Genomic DNA, 23175 nt, shown 5'->3' with positions numbered 1-23175 from the left:
TTGCCATTGGGGGGAAGAGGTAGCTTCCCTCATTTCCCCCCCACATGTTTTTCCCATTCATCGGTGGGATACCATAAGTATATGCTAGCTGGTATGAATCCCTCCTCAACCATTCGTTGACATAGTTAGCAGGGTCAGCCCGGATAAAGTGAATGCAGGCAATAGAATGCGGGCATGGAATGCCCGTGATAGCCCAATATCTGCAGGTACAGTGATGGGCACGCAGGTCAATCACGTATCCTTCTCCACGTGTGCTAACCTCGAATTTAAGATGGCCGACATGGATAACTCTGCATGCCCTACACTTGAGTCTATTATCTTCGAGTACCCATCTTATCCGAGGGCATAATGAATCAGCACTCTCCGAGAATATCTCCCTATTCTTAACTTTACGTTCCATGATTGCCATTCTCATGTATTCCAACATGTCGATGACGGGTTTAGACCTACTCGGCAAGATGAAGCTATTGAAACACTCAGACATATTGTTATCAATAACCTCACACTTCGGCTTGTCAGAAATAAAAGCCCTGCAAAAGTTTTGTACTCCTACCTCCAGAAGATCTTGCGCGGCTTCTGCTTTCAATGTCTTCATTTGTCTGATGACGCTCTGGAATCCTTCACGCTTTGTGCACTTCACTGCTTTCCAAAATAGGTTCCTCAAGATGTTAGTGGAATGTCCCTTCTTTCTCCAATTTTCATAAATATGTCTTGCGCAATTCCTGTGCTCTGCATTTGGTAACAAACCTGCCACTGCATTCTCGAGACCCTGAGAGATGTCAAGGTGTATCAAGGTATTAGTGCACAACATTGATTCTGTCTTAGTCAAGTAAGTCTTAGAATAAGTAGTATAAAGGGAATGACTCAATTAAATACCTCTTGCTGATCACTTACAATCGTCCAACCGTAGCCATCAACAATTCCTAAATCACGGATCAACAGGCTGATAAACCAAGTCCAAGAAGTTTGATTTTTCCCTTCTACCACCGCCCAAGCTATAGGGAACATCTGGTTATTCCCATCCCTCCCCACGGCGTTGAACAACTGCCCTTTCAATTCGGTTTTCAGGAAACAACCATCCAACCCAATTACTGGTCTACAACCCTCAAGGAACCCCCTTACTAGAGATTCTAAGCAAATGTAGAGTCTCTTAAACCTAGCAAAAGAATGATGAATGTCGTTCTCCACCTCCAACTGGAAAGTACTATTGATATTCACTTTCTGTAGCTCGGCCACATAGCAGGGTAGCATGTGATACTGCTCATTCAAAGAACCTTGAAGCATCTTGCGCGCCAACGAACTTGCATTATAACAGGTCGGTCGCGAAACTATGATTCCATACTTTTCTTGCAATTCTCGCAGCATATCTACTACCTTATAGTTCATATCCATTCGAATAGTCTCTAAGAAGTGTTCTGCGATCCAACAATAATCGGCGTGTATATTCGTTGGATCCGTATAGCACATATGTTCATCATTTAATGACTTTATGACAAAGGCCTCCCTTGTAGGACCCCAACTAGCATATATCGTCCATGGACAATGTTTCTGGCATACAACTTCCACTATATTCTCCGTAGACCTTTCAAACCTAACATTGAACCCATTGCATATGGCGTAGTTCTTCACAGCTGCTTTAAACTGTGAACCTGATTCAAATGTCATGCCCAATTGAAATGTAATATTTTCGAGGGGGCACCCAGGATCATATCTTGTACCGCTGTTTGAGGCCCAAATTTTTTCACCTCGTCATCACTATAGGACTCTTTTTGATGTTCTTCTCTTCTACTCCTTTGCCCCTCAACAAATTCTTCATTCCATTCTTCGCTTGAATATCCATCGGGATCAGTTGAGCACACATCGCTTGAATCCGGACAAAAAACAATACTTCAGTCATCAGCCCTAGTGGACAAACGGATACAACAGAATAATTTAATTACTTACAAAGAGGAAATTTAGTTATGAATAGGATACTTACATTCTGTTTCTTCTTCCTCTTCCTCTTCTTCTTCCTCTTCCTCTTCTCCTTCTTCTTCTTCTTTTTCTTCCTCTTCCTCCTCTCTCTTCTTCTCCTTCTTCTTCTTCCTCTTCTTCTTCCTCTTCTTCTTCTTCTTCTTCTTCTTCTTCTTCCTCTTCTTCTTCCTCTTCCTCTTCCTCTTGTTCTTCCTCTTCGTCTTCTTCTCCTTCTTCCTCTTCTTCTTCTTCTCCTTCTTCTTCCTCTACCTCTTCCTCTTCCTCTTCTTCTTCTTCTGCTTCTTCTTCCTCTTCTTCTTCTTCCTCTTCTTCTTCTTCCTCTTCTTCTTCTTCTTCTTCCTCCTCTTCCTCTTCCCCTTCCTCTTCCTCTTCTTCTTCTTCTCCTTCTTCTTCCTCTTCCTCTTCTTCTTCTTCTTCTTCCTCTTCTTCTTCTTCCTCTTCTTCCTCTTCCTCTTCTCCTTCTTCTTCTTCTTCTTCTTCTCCCTCTTCCTCTTCTTCTTCTTCTTCCTCTTCCTCTTCCTCTTCCTCTTCCTCTTCCTCTTCTTCTCCTTCCTCTTCCTCTTCTTCTCCTTCTTCTTCCTCTTTCTCCTCTCTCTTCTTCTCCTTCTCCTTCTTCCTCTTCTTCTTCTTCTTCCTCCTCTTCCTCTTCCCCTTCCTCTTCCTCTTCTTCTTCTTCTCCTTCTTCTTCCTCTTCCTCTTCTTCTTCTTCTTCTTCCTCCTCTTCCTCTTCCCCTTCCTCTTCCTCTTCTTCTTCTTCTCCTTCTTCTTCCTCTTCCTCTTCTTCTTCTTCTTCTCCTTCTTCTTCCTCTTCCTCTTCTTCTTCCTCTTCCTCTTCTTCTTCTTCTTCTTCTTCTTCTTCTTCTTCTTCTTCTTCTTCTTCTTCTTCTTCTTCTTCTTCTTCTTCTTCCAACGAGAGAAAGGTGATGCGGCGTTGAGAAGAGAGAATAACGGCGCGAATAGGGTTTGATTTGATATTCACATGCTATTTATACCCGCGAGGAGAGAGAATGTGGAAGGTTGACCGCTGACTGTCGACGGCGGAGGAAGAGAGGCGGCGTCGACGGCGGACGGAGAGGGGCGTCATCGACGGCGGACGGAGAGGGGCGGCGTCGATGGCGGCAGAAGAGGGGCGGCGTCGACAGCGGACGAAGAGGGGTGGCGTCGGCGGCGGAGGAAGAGGGGCGGCGTTGGCGGCGGCAGACGGGCGGCGTCGGCGGCGGCCGGAGACGCTCGTCGGCGGCGGGTGGCGTCAGCGGTGGCGGGGGATGGAGTCGGCCGGCGGCGGGAGACGGAGACGGGCGGCGGCGTGGGCGGACGGAACCCGGCGTCGTCGGCGGTCACCCGGTGACGTGGATGCCACCGTGGAGTCCACCTGGGCGCCACGGTGGCATCCACGTCACCGTTTGACCGGCGGTGGGAAAAAAATTCAATGCCAAGTGGCATCTTCTCATTCGTCCATGCTATTTTCTTTACAAAATCTGAAAGTTGATGCTATTTCCTTTTTTAAAACTGAAAGTTCATGCTTTCTCGTAGTATTTACCCAACTGGAAAAGTAAGTTTGATGTCTTGCACGAATGTGATGTACGCAGCTTTCAACATAATTATCATTATCAACGACGTTGAAACGATAGAGATAAACTTGCCCATCCACGTCAGCCGAATAAAAAGGAAGGTAAACGCCACCCTCTCTCTCTAAACGAAGCCTACTATCTCTCTAGCTCTAAAACTTTGTACACTAATGGGCATCTCGTCCACAAAATCAGGAGAAACCCATCGATAGCATCGAGGAGTCGCTTGATCCGCCACGTTGTTGCTTTATTTCCTCCGCTATGTTCATGGCGTCGCTCGCGGCTCCAATCAACCCTCTTCGAGAGAGTCCAGCAAAGAAGAGCCCGTTGGTGCCTTTCCAGTGGTCGGGAAGCGCCCGCTTCGGGAATCCATCTACGTTGAGAAGTCGCCCTCCATCCTGAGCAGCGACAAAGAAAATCACTGATGTTCTGCCAAGCGACAAGAAAGCAGACTCAATAAGGCAACTTCAGTCCTTAGTCCTTGCCTTGAGCCATCCCCCAACACCACTTCGATAACCGGTGGCCAAGATAATGGCGTCAAAGCTTTGAGTGGAACCTCCTGCAAAGGAGATATTAGCTCCGGAAATTCTTATTACCTCCTTCATGACCTTAATCTCTCCGCTCTTGATCTTTTTGACGGTGCCAACGTCGATGACGGGAGATCTTCCTGTTTTTGCTTTCATGGAGAAAGGCCCTTCTTTGGGCCGAAGGAGTCCGTACTGAGATAGGTCACCATGCTGAAGCCGTGCCATTAAAATAACAAGGGCGTCGACGATGTGGATTGGGATTCTCCTCAGCATCACCATTCCCGCGTGCACTATATCCTTATTTAACACATGCAACTGCAGTATAGTTAAGTATAAATAAATATAAAAGAAGATAAATAAGAAGACGAAGGAAGAAGACAACGCATTTGAGGAAGGAAGATGAGGAAGAGGAAGAACAAGGAAAAAGAGGAAGAATTTAAGGAAGAATATGAAGAATATTTCTGAGAGGAAGAGGAGGAGGAAGATGAATATAAAGATGTAGAAGAATTAAAGGAAGGAGATGAAGAATAAGAGGAAGAGGAAGAAGAAGATGAATATGTAGAAGAATTAAAGGAAAGAGATAAATAATAAGAATACGAGGAAAATAAAGATGAAGAATAATTTAAGGAAGAAGATGAAGAATACAAATTAGAGGAAGAGGAAGAGGAAGATGAAGATGAAGATGAAGATGTAGAAGAATAAAAGGAGATGAAGAATAAGAGGAAGAGGAAGAGGAAGGGGAAGATGTGGAGGAATTAAAGGAAGGAGATGAAGAATAAGAGGAAGAGGAAGAGGAAGGGGAAGATGTGGAAGAATTAAAGGAAGGAGATGAAGAATAAGAATAAGAGGAATATAAAGAAAGATATGGAAGAATTAAAGAAAGGAGATGAAGAATAAGAATAAGAGGAATATAAAGATATGGAAGAATTAAAGGAAGGAGATGGAGAATAAGAATAAGAGGATTATAAAGATGAAGAAAAATTAAAGGAAGAAGATGAAGAATAAGAACAAGAGGAAAAATGAAGAAGAAGAATAATAATAAGAATAAGAAGAATTAGAAAATATTTTTGAAAAATAAGAATACGACGACGACGATAACGAAGAAGAGGACAATAAGACGAATGCGACGAAAACAACAAAGAAGAAGAAGAAAAATACTAATCGTAAGAAGAAAACGAATAAGACGATGACGAAGAAGAAGAAGAAGAAGAAGCGGAGGACGAAGAGGAGGAATGATTAGAGGTAGAAGAAGACATACCGGGCCTCTTACGGAAATGGAGGTTTTCGCGCCATGTTGACAAAGGTCGTAGGCGATCTCCATGCCGGAGTTGCCGCTGCCGACTACAAGGACGTGTTTAGTAGCAAAACGTGCCCCGGATTTGTACTCGCAAGAGTGGATAACCTCGCCCAAGAAGCTCGATAAACCAGGAAAGTTTGGTATATTACGTTCATTATTCTCGCCGGTAGCGGCCACGAGGAACAACGAGGAGTATTCCTCGGCCTCTCCGGTGGCCACGTCGCGAAAACGGACGGTCCAGATTCCCTGGGAGTAGTCGAAAGTGGCCTTCTCCACAGACTTATTGTATAGCGGTCGAAGGCCAAAGAAGGCGACGTACTCGTCCAGGTAGCGAACGAATTCGTCCTTAGACATGAAAGTGGATGTAGAGGGAGAGTGGTGCATGTGCGGTAGCTCGCAGAACTGCTTAGCAAGGTGGAGCTTTACTCTATCGTAGGCTCTCTTCTTCCATAGAGAGCTGTGGCAGTCTTCTCGCTCTATAATAATGTTGGCGATGGAAAACCGATTCAAGCAGGCGGCGACGGCGAGGCCCGAAGGTCCCGCCCCAACTATCACTACCTCTGTCTTCATCGCTAACTGCTCTAGGACTCTGTGCTATCACCCTCTTGATACCTTTATATAGAGCCAATCAGCCTCGGTACACCACAAATTACACTCAACCTATCCTTACAGTAACGCTTATGAATAATAGCCTTTAACCATTTTTTCAAATCACTCTCTCTCTCTCTCCGTCTCCCTCTCTCTCTCTCTCTCTCTCTCTCCCTCTCTCTCTCTCTCTCTCTCTCCGTCTCTCTCTCTCCCTCCTCCCCCCTTCTCTCTCTCCCTCTCTCTCTCTCTCTCTTCTCTCCCATTCTCTCCCGCTCTCTCTCTCTATCCCTCTCTCCCTCTCTTCTCTCCCATTCTCTCCCGCTCTCTCTATCCCTCTCTCCCTCTCTTCTTCTCTCCCATTCTCTCCCGCTCTCTCTCTCTCTCCCTCTCTCCCTCTCTTCTTCTCTCCATTTATCTCCCTCTCTCTCCCTCCCTCCCTCTCTCTCCCTCCCCCTCCCTCCATTTCTCTCTCTCTCCCTCCTTCCTTTCTCTCCCTCTCTCTCTCCCTCTCCCTCCCTCCCCCTCTCTCCCTCTCCCTCCCTTCCTTACTCTCCCTCTCTCTCTCCCTCTCCCTCCCTTCCTTTCTCTCCCTCTCTCTCTCCCTCTCCCTCCCTCCATCTCTCTCCCTCTCCCTCCCTTCCTTTCTCTCCCTCTCTCTCTCCCTCTCCCTCCCTTCCTTTCCCTCCCTCCCTCTCCCCCCCCCCCCCCCCCCCCCCCCCTCCCCCTCCCTCCCTTTCTCTCCCTCTCCCCGCCTCCCTCCCCCCTCCCCCTCCCCGCCCCCCCTCTCTCTCTCTCTCTCTCTCTCTCTCTCCCTCTCTCTCTACGGTGTCCAGAAGCAGCAAACCGTTTTGATAAACAGCCATACTTGCTCGACACAAGCCCTCCATGTAGAACGCTATCCAATGATGATCCACTACCATTTGGTCTATGAGAAGAGGCGCGAGGAGGACTAACGACAGTAAAGTGAAGGTATTTGATAACTTTTTCAGGACGTGTTGTTTTTATGATACATTTAATGTAATCACTTCTCTGATATGTAAACTAACAAAAAAATCTTCAAGTGCATGGTCAACTACAAGCGATTGAAATATATATTGTGGTGAGACAGATACTGGAATAGTCGCTGTATGAAAAATGAAAGCTATTTCAACAAAACAAGTCATACTTAGTATTATTGACTCCGTTGCCATTTGAGAGGCAAATGCCATCTCCATCTTAACAGTCTTCAGGAGCTGCATAGTTCACTGGTCAGTAGCCTCAACTAAAATGTCGGGATGTCTCTATACACAAAATATAGTTTTATTTTAACATATTGATTATTAAGAATTTTGGGGGTTCCGCCATGTTTTCTTGCAGAGAAAAATGAGCATAAAACTATAAAATTTCACATGATGAACATTAGATGGTACACCTGATTTGTTATTTACGTCTGCATACATTTGGTGGAAGACTATTAAGATTATAATGAAAGTTAATTCGAAATATATGGTATTCTATCATCATAGATGAAGCTAGAGAAGCATCACACGAAGTTAATTTTAGGTTCAAATATACATTCTAGCTAAGAGATTGCCAAAAGCAAAGATAGTCAACATCCACAAATAGATTACGGTAAGTGATTTGATTAAATGACTTTTATTATTAAGCTCTATGATAAGATTAATTACCATATAAACTAGAAGATGGGATCATATAGGTTGACCTGAATGTAGTAATTGAAATTGTAGGTCAGATAGTCAATTGTGCATGCTAGAGATCAAGAAGAAGTCAACATCAAGTACTGTCTACTAAAAACATATGATCCAGAAATTTTTATAAGTGCCCTATGTCATGAATTCAATCATGAGTCAACATAGTTTGATTTTCATTACCCTCAAACTTGCTAAACTCAAAGATAGGGTTACATTTATGCATTGTTTCTTTTAAGTTTAACAAATAGATTTATAAAATACTGATTCTTACATGAGTAATTCTAGCTAGTGGTGCTTATGGTTCGTCTCCACTAGGAATGATAATTTTTTTTTAATAATCTTTAAATAATGAAAAAATGGGACAAAAGGAAATACATTTAAAATAGAAGATACTGAGATGGGGGGAACATCAAGGGGATAACATAATTACTCTATAATAAATCAACTTTAATATTGATGTGAGTATTAGATAGTATGATGTGAACGGAGAGAATATGAATGTGGGGCTAGGATGGATGGAAATGTGACGTGGGGATGTTATGAGAAGATGAATAAATGGAAAAATGTGAAGAAAAATGTAACTTAGGGTTTCAGATTTAAGTGAAAGTGGGATAATGATGTGAGACAGAGGTGATGGAATGAGAGGTGATGATGACGGTAAAAGGAAGTGGATCTACCTAATAAATGTGATGAAGATTTTATCATATTGTTCTTGATCTATGACCAAGAGGTTGACATGAGTCCTGCCAAAAAAAAACCAAATAAGCAGGAGATGTGAATAAAAAAGACAAATAATACATGAATGAAAGTTAATTATCAATGTGTGTGTGACATGGTGACGTACAAGTGTGTGCCACATCTGTGCATTTTTCTATTTTTCCAAGCAAGCATATGCATGTGGCTATCATGACTATATCGTAGATCCCAAGCATATGCTTGTAATTGTGATTTGTGTGATATGTGGTCGGCATCACAATATTTGAGCATTCAACCAAAGAAAAAAAATCATTATGTAATGATTACTCAAATAAAATTTTATCTCATCGTAGATGCATTTATTATGATTTAAATCCTGTATTTTTTCAGTGGTCCATGTCACAACTGTGATTAAAATTTTTAGAAAATTGTTAGCGAAACTTTTCATTATGGAAACTTTTTGGAGTGTTTAACATCACCAATAACTACCAAAGACGTGGTTGGTTGTGATTCCACAAATGAATTCGTGACAAATGGCAGGGAATAAATACTAAGATAAAAAATCCTAAAATTCAAATAAGACATAAAAATATAATAAACCTTTATTTTTAATGTCAGAAAAATTCTTTAGGAAAGTATTGCTTTCTGAACTTGATGTCCTGAAAATCTTTAAAGATATATAAAAAATTAAAAAAATTAAAATTAAAATCTGCAAATAAATTTAAACAATTTAGGCTTCATAACTTGTATGTATAATAATTTTAGTGCAATGAAACATGAAAAAATAATGATATTAACACTAGACTTTGTGTGTTATGAGTTATATTGGGATACAGGTTCTATTTTTAAGTCAATTACATAAATATTAAACTGAAGGCTATGTTTAGAGGAGAAGTGTATAGAATATAGAGAAAAAGATGGGATGAATAGGAACATTCACAATGAGACCATCTAGATGCCATGATAAGGAGCTTAAATCAATGTCCATACCTAACAACTTAAGTCTTTAATGGATTTAGAAACCCTGGGTGAACATGTTTTTGCTTTGATTACATCATTTTCAATCATATGGAAATTTAAAAACCATGTAATAGATCATTTTCACCATTTGGGAATTAGGGATAAATTCATGTAGATATATAAGCATTATTGATCATACACAAGAGACAATGGTCCCTCATTTAAGCAAATAAAAAATCTAGGGTTTGACCATGATTGATCCTTAAGGGAATATTCAAACAATCAAAAACATATGAGTCATTTTTGACATTTGAAAATGACACCAAAACGTTTACATAAAAACCAAATGAACTTGAAGTTGAATTGGCTAATGTTTATATTCTAATAAAAATCATTTTTTAGCCTAAGAGATGATTAGCCTCGACATGTATTCATGTGCTCCTTGACATGTTGGATTTCTTCTTTTTTCTCCTATATTACTGCTTCCAGATATCTGAGATGACCTTCTCACCATTCTAGATAGACAGGGACAAGGAGTTATAGAAGGATAAATGTAAACTACGGATGTCTATGAAGAAACTTGCATAGACGGACATTTCTTATCATTTTATGTCATTATATTTATACTTATGGAGTATAAATATATAGAAGAAAAAAGAAACATGAAAGTCACAATTTACCTTTTGATACTGAATTTGTGCACCATGAAAGTCACAATTTCAACTGAGGAAAATATGCCACATATCAATGCATGAGTTTAGGGTATCGAACACATTAAATGTTATTAAAGTCTTGCTTTTGTACTGATCCACGCATACATGTGTCAGTTCACCTATTACACAAAAGGTAAACTTTTATGATTGATGATAAGCCGAAACATTAGTGTGGATTAAATGTGAATTTAAATATGTCCTTCGCCATTAAACTTATGCAATAATTTGCTAGTTCTCTTTTTCAAAATATAGGATGATAAAGAAGATGATAATGAGGTAGATCAACAGGAAATCTAATGTATAATGAAAATTTGATTTTGTCACCTGATTAAAGTGATTAAAGATGATAGATTTGAGTAATTAATAATAGGATTATTGTTTGTGATTTTCATAATATTATGAGGCTTTTATAGACTTTGAACTTTCGGTTATAATTTTTTAGGACTGAAATTTGGGATCAAATCTTTCAGGAAAAAAACAATTTTATTTTAAATTGTCAATGATGTTATATTTAACTAATAACTTTTTTTGTATTTGTAGAATATTTGACAGGCCAAAAATGATGATGTTGGACATCATCGATTTCGTTGTCTGACAGGTAATTCATTAAGAGGATGTAACTATGTGATGCAATGAAACCCTAGATGAGTGTACGTGCATGTCCGACTTGTGGGACTTCACCGAGTTCCGAGCTCTGGGCCAGGTGACCGATGATGATGACGGTGACCTTCTGACCCTCTTCGGAGTGGTGACGACGTCTACGATGTAGAACAGAATAATTCTGTAGAGACTTGCACGTAACGGACGGCTTGTCCCATACCTAGGGAAACACCTGTGATGTAATTTTCTCGGAATATTTTCTCCCACCTATTCTAATCAGAGCGCGGTGGAGCGCAGTCAAAAATATACTGAAAGACGTAATATAACTGACAAGCAAGGGGATCGGCGTACCTCATTGATGGAGTTGATTGTTGTCGCCGTCTTCGTCGATGTATATGTCGATGCGAGCCGGTCCATCAGGTAAGGTGAACTCGACAGGCGACTGTGACACAGCTCTGGAGTGATAGTCAGAGATCAAAGGCAAAGACGATGGGAGGGGAGAGCTGCGGTGGTAGTGCTCAAGTGTCCAGTTGAGTCGGCGGGCGCAACCTGTGCAGCTGCAGTCGACACGACGAACTGCGCAGACCATTCTCCCTAAACATGATTTCATTTCATTTTTACTATGATAACATGGATACATAATTATTTTAGAGCAAAAAAAGTGTAATATGTGTGCGATTAATTCTGTGAATTCAGTTATCGTTACCCTTCAAATATTTACTGTCATTATGCACAAGCTTTGATTACCTTGGCTGCCCAAATGGAAATCTGCAGATTTGAGGTACAAACTTGAACTAATAGTGTAAAATTTTATACTATGACAAGTCTCTTGCAATTTTAGAGTTTTATTGTGATAGTACTAGCTTAATGCCCCATATATCACCAATCATAGCAATAGTAAATTTACAATGTAGTGCTATGAGCAAAACTTCATTGTTCATAACATATTGATGTTTTATGGTTTCAGATTGTGTGTTTTGTATGAGGTTAGAGCCTGACCTGTAGAGAACAGTCTCTTGGACAATGTATGGGCTTGCAGAACTGTTGAAAACTCTTTTATTATATTATCTTGTCAAGGGAATTTTCATTGCTGTAACTTCATTAAAAATTAACAATTCATCTATTGTGGGCAAGAGAAAACCAGTCATGGCAGTCACCCTACTCATTCGCAGAGGTTGCTGACCCATGATCTGAATCAGGAGCCATATAAACCTTAAAATTTGAGAAAAAGGTTGATTGAAATTCTTGGCAGCATGACTGAATTTGTTCTTCTACTTAGATGTGTCATATTTAGATATCGATCGGCCATTGTTCAAAGGACAGTTTCCACACAAAATAACACAACAGATTCTCTTAATGGATCCACAGAAGCCAATTCCAGGAAACAAATGCAGCATGGCTGGAATGTTTATGACAATGCTTATTTTCAGCAGAAAATTATACTTCTTCAGTGTTGCGACCATTTTTTTCTTATCAGTGATGCACAAAACGTATGAATATTCATTTAAGCTCCCATTTATGCTTATTTAATTACAAAAATGATATCTCCAGGTGGGCATTATTTCATGTGTCACCACCAAGAACCATATGATTTATCAATTTCCAATATTTTAGGAAATTTATATTATCATCATAATTTAGAGGATCCACACATTGAGCCCCAGGTATAGAATGCATCACAAAATAGGTTCTAGAGAACACCGAGGCACAGATTGTGAAACATATAATGGAGTGGAGCTTAGAGCTGGTTGTGGATAGTGTGACCAAATGGGTCACTGATGCATGTCTTCAAAGTTGAGATCCAAAATTATCCATTGTTTTTTTAATCTGAAAAATGCTAGTATTTATTTACTCTTTTTGCCCACATTTAGATTACTAATAATTCCAACATATTAAAATTTTAGATAAACTATTTTTTAGTATTTCTTCCATTAAAATGTTTCATGACTTTTGGAAATCGAAATTCTTTGAATCAGCATGCTCTATAAAATGTTTTGGTTTCCATCATGATTATGTGAGTGGTCCTCAGATCCGAGACACCAAATACATCTTGTGAATGGACATTTGTACTTTGGCTATGACCTAAAAATTCCTAATAATAGAATTATAAACAATCTTAGTTAACGTAAAACAATAGGTTTACCAAGATGATTGATTTGTGAAGATGGGATAGTCTGCCCTTGATTCAAGAGGAGAGAGCTCATAGAACATGATGCGATAAAGTTCTAGGCCAACAAAGCAGAATATTAGAGAAAACGTTTCTAATGCTGTCTTAATGCATCAATACTAACTCAGATAAATAATTAGTGTTTGATACTTATCCATAACCTAAGTCATCCCAGGTGGATAAAGCATATGAGGGTGATGAAAATATATATCGTCTGTATGCCAATCCCATAATCCTTTCCTTTTTACATGTTCATCAACACAATGTATTGATTATATAGTGCACATGGGATGCTGATAATGAGGTCCACGCGTACATGATCTGACTTACTGAATTATAGTGATATCAGAATATGGAGATCACTACACTTTAGGGGCGTATTCTAAATATTCATGTTTAGAATTACTAAAAAATGTTAGTTCATCTAGGTAGAATATCTAATATGTTGAGCATTGCAAATCATGAAGCCATTAGTACATAGATACTGTATTCTATTTAGCATAAACATATCACTCAGTTAATCCATATGAATCTTTGATTGGTATTATACAAACTGTCAACCATGTTGATTCATGTTAAAATTTTATAACTAGTCTTTAGAACTGAGAAACCAAATATATCTAATAACTGATGGTTCTACATTGACTTTGTCCTACATGTTCCTCATCATGGAAATCTAAGAAATATTAGCTTGATATAAGATGATATAGATCAAGGAAGAAGATGCAATCAATTCCTTGCCTAACATCATGGAATTTCCTAAAAGAGTTATCCACTGATTATCAAACTCAGGAGTCATGATATTTCAAAATTCATGCATGCATATTATAATTTTCAAGGTGAAATAATGCTTATAATAATGAATTATGATGCATACATAGTTTTGCTTGGCCAAAAATGCAGTTTCATGCATATGTTCACATTATATAAATCATTAATTTTTTTTTGGATGTAGCATGATTTGTGCATAAATAAGTCAATGAATACAAACTAGACATTTTAAGTAGATTTAAATGTTTAAAGTTTCTTTCCTTAAAAACAATTTTTTCTTTGGATTATGAAAATTAGCTTAGTGGCTACTGTGGACATGTATTAGATCCGTAGGCCAACGTGGCTGGGGACACTAAAGAATCACTGCAGGTCACTGCCTCTATCAATAGAGGGCAGGTAACATTGCCAAGGCCTGTGCATACCTACATGAGATTTTTTTTTCAACTCACATGAAGTATAATATTTAGATTTAAATAAGCTTGAATCTTTTTGAAATTTATGATATAGCATTAAAAACCTTGAGAAGTTTAGATACAACTTGGGTACAGCCAAAGGAAACATAAAAACAATTTAACCAAGCCCATGGGCCGCCATGTAAACAAAATCACACAAAGAAAAAAAAAGGGTTTTGTACTGCATAGCAGAAGCTTGTGTCAAAACAGGCTTTCTATAAAACTAAATGTTTTATTATTTAACTTTGACCTTCTCCAAGAAGAGAAATTGTTCAGGTTACATTCATGTATATTACTATCAATTTGTTTCTATCTTCAGTGATTATGCAACGATGCCGTGGGTGACATGGTCAAAGACACACCTACCAGCTATGAGAATTTGCTGATGGTATAGAGGACCACCAGAACTATGAGGATCCATGTCTGCTATTTGGTCATAGTTGTTGAACCTCTGGAACACAGATCTAATGGCCAAAGGCAATACTGTTCATTTCACCCACTTACAAGGGAGATGGATATTGATTGGATGTTGGAGAATTATTGGGATTGATCCCACATTGAGTGTTTACACTCCTTTAGCATTCCAGCCCCTTAAAACCTGAATTTGATCATTGTTAAATATTTTTCTTAACAATTTTAAAAGGAAAGTTGAATTTTGAAGTGGGGAAGATCCCCATCTGATTTCAATCCAATCTTTGATAATTTATATTAGAGGAGTTGTCATCCTTGGGTTCCATAAGGAAGGGCAGGAGATGAGTAAGAAATGGAGAGTGGCCACAACAAACCTGAAGGAAAATGATGGCCAATTGACGGTTTGGAGTCAATGGTGATAGTCAAACAGAAACCATCAGGTGACCAAGAAATCCAGGTACTCAATTGAATAACCAATCAAAGTTTCACTTGTACAAAGCTCAACATAAATACTAAGTAGTTTATGATAAGTAATAACACATAAAAAGTACAGACATTCTAAATAATTCGTTCCAATCATTCATTTCTAAAATTGGTTTTCTGCCTTTTTTCTGCATTTTAATGCAATAAAAAATCTAAAACATGCCTCATACTCCTAAAATCTTTACCCAAATTATTCTCCCGTCTTACTGGTCTAAATTAAATTGAAATAATTTGACCTATTCATAAAAAATATTAGATAACTACTCTCACTCACTTAGGACTCACACAAACACTTTGAATGCCCTGAAATTTACTTCATATTATTCTCTTAATTTCTCTCCTTCCAGAAAATTCTTCACCTCTATAACTATCTGATGAAATTCTACTTATCCACCTCGAGAGATAGTTTCTGATGTTTTCTTTATCTTTATTTTTTAAATAATCATAAAATTTCATACCTAATTATCATCCTAATATCTCTTATCCCTCTCTTCGAACTCCTTAACTAGTTTTACCTCTAGGAGCCAATTCTCGAGAAAACGACCTTTCTCTCCATTATACTTCTTGATTAAGATTAAAAATTTATAAATACTATTTGATTGAAGTGAAATATACTTCAATGATGTAATCATGCATCTAATTTTCTTCATCAAGTACTAAGTTAGATAACTCACTAGGATTTGATAGTTGAGTCTGCCCTAAGCCAAGTGAATTAGGGATCTTGATGTAAATGATAACTGATGATAAAGATGTCCCAGGAGTGACTCAATACATTACTTTCTGTCTTGAAGAGCACGAAGTCTAGTGTGGCACCCCATAGAGTGGAAACTTGAACTATAATTTGAGGAAAATTACTTTGTAGTTAGTTTTTTATATGATAATGTAGATAATTAATTAGGAGATTATATAAAGGTTATAAGCCATGGTAGTAATTAAGTAGACTGATACCTGAGCTTAAAGGGTCACATACAAAAGATTTTTGGACATTCAAAGTTAAAGTTTAGGGTTTTTATGTAAAATCCCCAGTTAGTATTGTTGGGTTCTAGAGGCCTAGATTGAGATAAAGACGAGGATTCCACGCAGTAGAAAACTCCTAATGGAATCCTAATGGCATTGCCAAAATTATTAAATGAAGAACTTGTGCACGGATCGCACCTATGATTCCTTTGATCCTCGAACGAGTCAAGTGGAGCTGATCATGTTGCAAACTCTAGGTTTCCACATGATCCTCAATACGTCAGATCTCCCCCTCCTCGTTGAGGAGCCCTGTTCCATTGTTATGCCATCCCGATCGCATCAAGAGTGGAGAGGAGTCATGGGGAGAAGTGAGAGGAAGGGGAAGGCCCTTGAATAATTCTGGCCTGGGTGAATTTCGTTCAGGGCCTTCCCCTATTTATACTAATTGGCTATTATTTTATAAAAACCCAAAAAACTTAAGTATATCTTATGATATCCAAAGACCATTTGCATGTGGCCCGCTAGGGCCATGTATTAGTCTAGTTAACGACTCGAGCAACCCACTAACCTTTATTGGCGTTTCAAATTAGTTAACTATATCATTAATTAATGTTAGATTTATCTTAACCCAATCTATAGGTTGAGTCTCCAACATCTGGGGTGCCAAGCTACACCTCGTGCTCTAGAGATACAAATGAGTATGGATCGACTCACTCATGGAACCTATTCTTCATCCGTTATCATGTACGTATAATCCCTCATCCACTTGACAAACCTAGGATGACTTAAGAGTATGGTCAATTGTCTAACCCTAATCGATCATCAGAGTTGGTACTGATGCATTCGGAAATCATCGGAGAACTCTTCTTCCAATATTTCACATCCTTGGCCAAGGACTTTATCGCATTATATTCCTTGAGCTGTCACCTCTTATATTGAGGGTGAACGGTCCCATCTTGACCACTCAATCATCTTTGTGAACTTCTTGATGCGCCCGAACTAAGAAAATTTAGAATCCATGATAAGGGACACGTAATTCATAGTCAAAGTACAACTATCCATCCACAAGATGTCTTTGGTGTCTCAGGCCTAAGGACCACTTACACAACAGTGATGTGAATCGACCTAATTGAAAGTTTATTATAATACCATTCAGGGATTTGTATGAATCAATTCAGTGAATTATTTCCACTAAACAATGCCCACTATCTACCCTTATTGTCTCCACACTAATGGCAACAGGACCGGCCATACTCATCATAGGAGTGAGGCTAGATAGTACTATTCTATTTGGATACTTCTCTGTCCTTCTCGTATATCATTTGAATATGAATATTTAGAACACATGCTTAAAGACTAGTGATCTCTGTATTACAATCTCATCATAATTCACTAAGTCCGATTGTGTATTAATGGACTTCTTTATAAGCATCACACGTGCACTATAATCAATATGTTCTATTAATGAACATGGAACGGGATGTGGAATGTGTGATTGGCTTGCCAGCCATATCAATGTCCATCAAGTATAAATTGCTAAAGGCCTTGAATCAAAGTCACCTAGGCCAAAATTATTGAGGGCACTAGCTTTCTTTACCTTCTTCATTCATAATGCGGTCAGGAAAGTGTGACAATGATGATGGGCTTTGAATGGGGTTTGCCAAGGTAGAGGATGAGATTTGACATGGCAAAGTTTACGTCTAGTAGGGAAAAAGGAGCACCTCAACTTATCTCACTTGAGGAAATGGGAAATCACAGATCGGATGTACGCACATATGCTTTGACCATTCTTTTCTTTATGTTCTTCTGATTACACTACTTGTTATCCACAATGTGAATGTATTTAGTTTCACCCCAATATAGGCCATAAAATCCAACATGTTCAATAATATTTCATGTAATAATAATTATTGATATCTGTCAATGTGTATAATAATCAGTATGACATTCATTAATGAGTTATGAATATCACGGGGAATATGTGGCTCTTTTTAGGGCCATATAAATCCATCAGTACTAGAGACAAAGGGATCTAACAAATTTTTTTCATATTTTTTGTTGTGTGCAATCACATATATATTCTATATGGGATTGAATATATATATATATATCTACTTCTTTTAATATGGCCTCAACAATTAGGTTCTTGATCAAGCGTACGACCAATCATTATAATGAGCCTTAAGTTTCGTAAAGTAGAATCTTCGTTATGTTGATACAAATAAACGAAATGCTACAGAATTTATTAGTAAACGAAATATCTACATGGAACACTCATACAGATGAACATTCAAAAGGCAACCTAATGAAGATTAAAATGCTACAGAATTTAAAAAGTTGTTTCATATTCCAAAATATTTTAGGTACCTGGACCCATGTGGATAACACTTGATGTCATGAAGATAACTCATAGGTTTTATTGAGACGACTAATGATCCAAAAGTTGTTAGTTTGTGTTAGCCATCAAATGTAGGAATTTATTGTTTTATACATGTGAGCCTAAAGTAGTAAGAGGCTTCAGTTACAAATTATTTATTAGGTTTTTGATTCCCGATGCGTATTATAAGGGAATGAACTGGAATGTTTTATGGTGCATTATGTTTCTTGGCTGAATAATATTTTCTATATCTCTAGCTACCCTGTTTCTTCAAGCCATTGAATTTTATCTCTTATATTCAAATGCAATGATTATTTTTACCAATAAGACATATTCATATAAATAGGCTAATTTAAACATCAAACTGATTCAGTTTCAAGTATTGAAAGCGTTAGATAGAGCATAATTTGGATACAAATTAATAATAATAAATATAATAAGAATGTTATTTTTATGAACATTTTATTATTATGGAAAAATTAATTATGTAATAGTGCGTTCCCCATGAAATATATGAAAATTCAGACTGATTATAAATAAATTTATTTGTGCATTTAATAAATGCTAATAAAGGTCAATTGTAGGATTCAGAATAATGGTAGATGAGTCAAAATCAAGTCAATTTTCCTCATTAATATTCTGAAATACTACCTCAAAACTTTAGGATCCATATCTAAGCATAGTATATGTACATAGAAGAAAATGACCCCCTTCATCTTGCAAAGAAAAATCAGTTAAGTACAATTAAGGCATCTTCAGGTATGGAATGGACGTAAAATCTGATGGTTGAGTTCATAAGGCTAGCACATTCCCATTTTTCTTAGATCAGATCCTCTCCTTTTACTACAGCCAGTAAGAGGGATATTCAACTAACAAATGTACCCCATAATCTATTTAGGAGGGTGTCTTGAGAAAATCCACGCATTGGTTTCATGGATATTTCTAGTATAGTAGTTGATATCTCTCATACAACTATAGAAGCTTTGATGGATTTGTTTGATCTGAAGGTCGATTTTTGATAATTTCACATGTAATAGGTTATTTCTTGGTTTCTTACAGACGTTCATTACATAAATATTTGAGCTAATAGTATATAGTTCTTAAGCTAATAGAATGAAAATCAAGAAGGGGAGAGTGCAACATACCTTCGAGAGGAAGAGGAGAGGTACCAAACTGGTTTTGTTTTAAAGGCTTTTGGTCTGAGGGTCTACTTTAGGTGAAGATCTGTTCTCGCACTGGATATTCATCTACATGGCGGTGATCACCTTGATGTCCTTGGCGATCTTATTTCGTTGTATTTTGTGAATGCTGATTTGAGGTGGCCAAATTGAGAACTTTGAGAGAGTTCGACTAGAATTTCATAATGAATGAATAAAGAGAAATACGATAAATAATTGAAGACTAATGATGTTTGGATCTTATTTTTTTCTTAATCTTTGCCAGCATATCTTCTGTGTATCAAGAGTCGTCTTGAATTCGTCTTCTATTTTTTTTGTTAGTAGTGTACTTTAGAGGTGGAGACTATATATATAATTGAGATCCATACTGACTTTGAGGTCGTGAAACATGCAGGATTTCACATCCCAGTTAAGAAACAGTAGAGTGTAACGATGAACTAAGATGTAACACTGCCAGGTAGTTATACCGTTCATCAGTTCGTCCTGAGGTCGTGAAAATATATTTCTTTATTTTTTAATTGCTTAATAAGGTCCGATAAGCTTTTGCGCGCATTTCCGAATGTCTCCGAATTAGTTAAGCCTCAAAATGAGCATCGTTTTCTCCCACATTTCTGTAGATAATTTTCTGCAATTTCGAAATCATTTTGAGCCTCGTGCGCATCAAGGACATAAAATGACGGTAAATCATTCCCCATTTTGCGCAGAATACCTTTACTCATTGATTTAGACCCTTAGAGGGATTCGGAAGCACAAAAAAGACTGTAGACGGTGAATGACGATACGTGTATCAATTACAAAACAATAATTAGAATTGTATTGGATATGCTTTTGAAAGTTTTTATAGTTTATTGGTTTCGTCAGGTCATCAATGCCTTGGTTATCTTGGGATAACAGTTGGCAGAAATAAATCAGATGAGTTCGATCAATAACAACATAATAACCGCAGAAGGAACCAGATAAACTCTTGGTGGTCAACCCAGGAGCCGTTTAGTATATAAATTCAAGGGCATATTATATAAGTACCAAGTATTTATACATATTATCATCCCATCACACCGTCTTCCAATCTCTATGAGCGAGATAAAGACGGCGTGGTGTGTTGGTTAGTCAACGTGGTGGGATGGAGCGATTAATGCAAAAAGGATTAGATACGCCTACATGTGATTTCAGATCTTATTCGTATAAAGATTTCTTAATGTATGTTATCAGGCTTAGCATATATCTATCTATAAAATATACTCCTGTTAATGTTACAATCCTGTTTCCTTGTTTGTCTATGTACATGTCAGGCTAAGCATATATCTATCTATCTATCTATCTATCTATCTATCTATCTATCTATCTATCTATCTATCTATCTATCTATATAAAGTATTGTTTTAAGAAAAAAATTATTTGATCGGAATGCGAACATATATTGTTTGAGATTACCAATAGGAGTACCATCACATGGGATTACCTCAAATAGTGGGGATCAATACATTTAGGTTGTGAGGTTAGTAACTGCTTTTTAGCATGTTTATTGACATGCACGTCTTTATTTAGACACAGAGTCTTTGGGCATGACTGAGGATAGAATACCTCTTTCAATCACATACTATCTGTAATATTGAGAAAAATGTAATCCACTTTTTTCCTCAACTAGGACACTATACCAGTTTATCCCAACTTGGGGGCAATAGACAGGTAATAGTCTTTAACCATAAATGGCTAATGACTCTACATGTCTCTAGTTTTACGTTGGTAAGCATTCAACAACAGCCCTAGATTATCTTTTGGATCTTTGGCTATATCGTCATGCCCCCTTTTATGTCTACCGTATCACATGAATGGCACCAACTTTACTTTTTTAACTCATATCTTTCAATGTATTAGTAACCCCTCACACAACATCTACTAATCACATTTTTTATGGTTCAAAATCTATCAGAGTGTAGTAATATTTCATTATTTTCTATCATTAAAAAGTACTTCACTTGAAACAGCTATTTAATTATTTTCAAATAAATTGTTGTTATCCCAATAAAATTAAACACTGAAAAACTATTTTGTTAGGTTAGAATTTAAGGGTTTACATATATTTGATTTTCATGTGTGAAACACCATGTATGAAATAAATGAGATCAACGGTTAGAAACTATAAAAAATGATATTTCCCAAGTAAAATTTCACTTTGAACAAAAGTCTTGAATCTACTAGGCTTAATAAACTTTATTCCAATGGCTAGAAAACATCTCAATGGGATTTTGGAATTGAACCTTATCTACTATCATATTATTACTGAATGATTTGATTCTAATTATCATACAATGTTTTATTAACTTTAAAAAAACCACTTTATTAGTGCTACTCAATTTTAGCAATCTGTGAGGTGTGGGGTGTCTAAACATATTTTTCAATGTTTTTTATTTTTTCATATCGTTCAGGGTCCATATGGTTAATTACAAGAATTAAATGTTCTATCTGAGAATCAATCTACACTATTCAATTATTTTAGTTATTCATTTACTATAGTAAAATGTAATAATCCATGACTTCAGATTATTTGATAACAAATATGATTTTGAAATTTTAGAATGACCTACGGTATCAAAAAAATATCTGATGTATGGGTATGATATCAAAGAAGATATATTAGAACAGGTCTGATTCTGATGTGTGGGTACATTGAGAACCAATAAAACTAAGTCACTACAATGTACCTGTGATATGAAACTGAATAAGATATAATCTTAATAGAATTCTGTATTTTGTAAATTTTTTGACTCAAATATTTCTAAATAACATATCACTTTGAAATTTGCGAGTCAAATGTGCAAGACAGACAAATGAAAGGAGATAGATTTGAGATATAGAAAGGGAACAAATTAGAGATAGATTTAAGGACATGGATATACATAGGGACAGAGATAGAGACAAAGATTGATAGAGCGAGAGAATATAGATCTTGATACTGATAGGGATACAGACATAGGTTGAGACAGAGATAGAGCAAGGCATTCATATCGAGACATTGATAGAGGTAAAGACAGAAAAAGGATAAATGTCAAGATCTATAGAATGCTACATAGAAATAAAGATACCAATAGATAAGTAGATAGAGATATAGACATAAAAAGATACAATTAGAGGTAAGTATAGAGATCAAGATGGAGACCAAGATAGAAATATAGTATATCAGGAGATACGAATAAAGATAGAGATCAAATTTGAAAAAGAGCTAAGATAGAAATATAACTATAGATATACATAGAAATAAAGATAAAAAGATAGTAGAGAAACAAATAAAAATAGAGACAGATATATATAAACACAAGAAATAGAGACATACAAATAGATACAAATAAAACTATAGATAGAGGTTAATATGCAGATAGAAATATAGATTGGGGATAGATGTAGAGATAATGATTAACACAGAGATGGTTGAAGATATAAAGATAGAGATAGAGATAGAAAAATAGATTTAGATAAACTCAGATATAGATATAGATGTAGAGATTGAGATAAAGATTGAAATAACAATAGTTGCAGATATAGTTATTGAGATGCAAATAGATATACAAATATACTATGGAGATAGATATAAAGATAGATATAGAGATAGAAATGGAGATAAAAAGAAACTTATGTAGCAGTGATCTTGGGATAGTAATAGAAATATATATATATATATAAATATATATATATATTGTATACATAAAGATAGATATAGAGATGGAAATGGAGATAAAAAGAAACTTATGTAGCATTGATCTTGGGATA

General features: G+C 37.1%; 2 protein-coding genes across 2 annotated transcripts in view; both read right to left on the bottom strand.

The window, feature by feature from the left end:
- LOC144708658 (uncharacterized) overlaps positions 1–2858 on the bottom strand; it is a 3591-nt gene extending 733 nt beyond the window's left edge. The window contains exons 1-3 of the mRNA XM_078582074.1: positions 1979–2858; positions 877–1863; positions 1–769 (exon numbers count right to left, since the gene is read on the bottom strand). The exon at positions 1–769 is cut by the window's left edge and continues 170 nt beyond it. Of these exons, the coding sequence (XP_078438200.1) occupies positions 1–769; positions 877–1665 (1558 nt within the window). The 5' untranslated portion in view covers positions 1666–1863; positions 1979–2858. The remainder of the gene's footprint in view (positions 770–876; positions 1864–1978) is intronic.
- Positions 2859–3733: 875 nt separating this feature from the next.
- On the bottom strand, positions 3734–6049 carry YUC10 (Flavin-containing monooxygenase family protein). The gene is made up of 3 exons (XM_078581552.1): positions 5328–6049; positions 4028–4384; positions 3734–3940 (listed from the first exon to the last, which is right to left on the bottom strand). Exons 1-3 carry the CDS (start codon positions 5934–5936, stop codon positions 3734–3736), a joined length of 1173 nt encoding a protein of 390 aa, XP_078437678.1. The 5' UTR covers positions 5937–6049.
- Between the last annotated feature and the right edge of the window lie 17126 nt (positions 6050–23175).

This window comes from Wolffia australiana, chromosome 10 (genome assembly GCF_029677425.1).
Source record: "Wolffia australiana isolate 7733 chromosome 10, ASM2967742v1".
NCBI lineage: Eukaryota > Viridiplantae > Streptophyta > Magnoliopsida > Alismatales > Araceae > Wolffia > Wolffia australiana.
Note: the sequence above shows the minus strand (reverse complement) of the source record. Positions and strands in the feature narration are given on the sequence as shown.

Excerpts from the sequence above, each read along its gene's own strand:
- YUC10 (XM_078581552.1), bottom strand. The coding sequence starts at position 5,936 with ATGAAGACAGAGGTAGTGATAGTTGGGGCGGGACCTTCGGGCCTCGCC. Across the intron at positions 4,385-5,327 it reads CCATTTCCGTAAGAGGCCCG|TTGCATGTGTTAAATAAGGA; the intron begins GTATGTCTTCTT and ends ACTATACTGCAG. Across the intron at positions 3,941-4,027 it reads GTGTTGGGGGATGGCTCAAG|GATGGAGGGCGACTTCTCAA; the intron begins GCAAGGACTAAG and ends GTCGCTGCTCAG.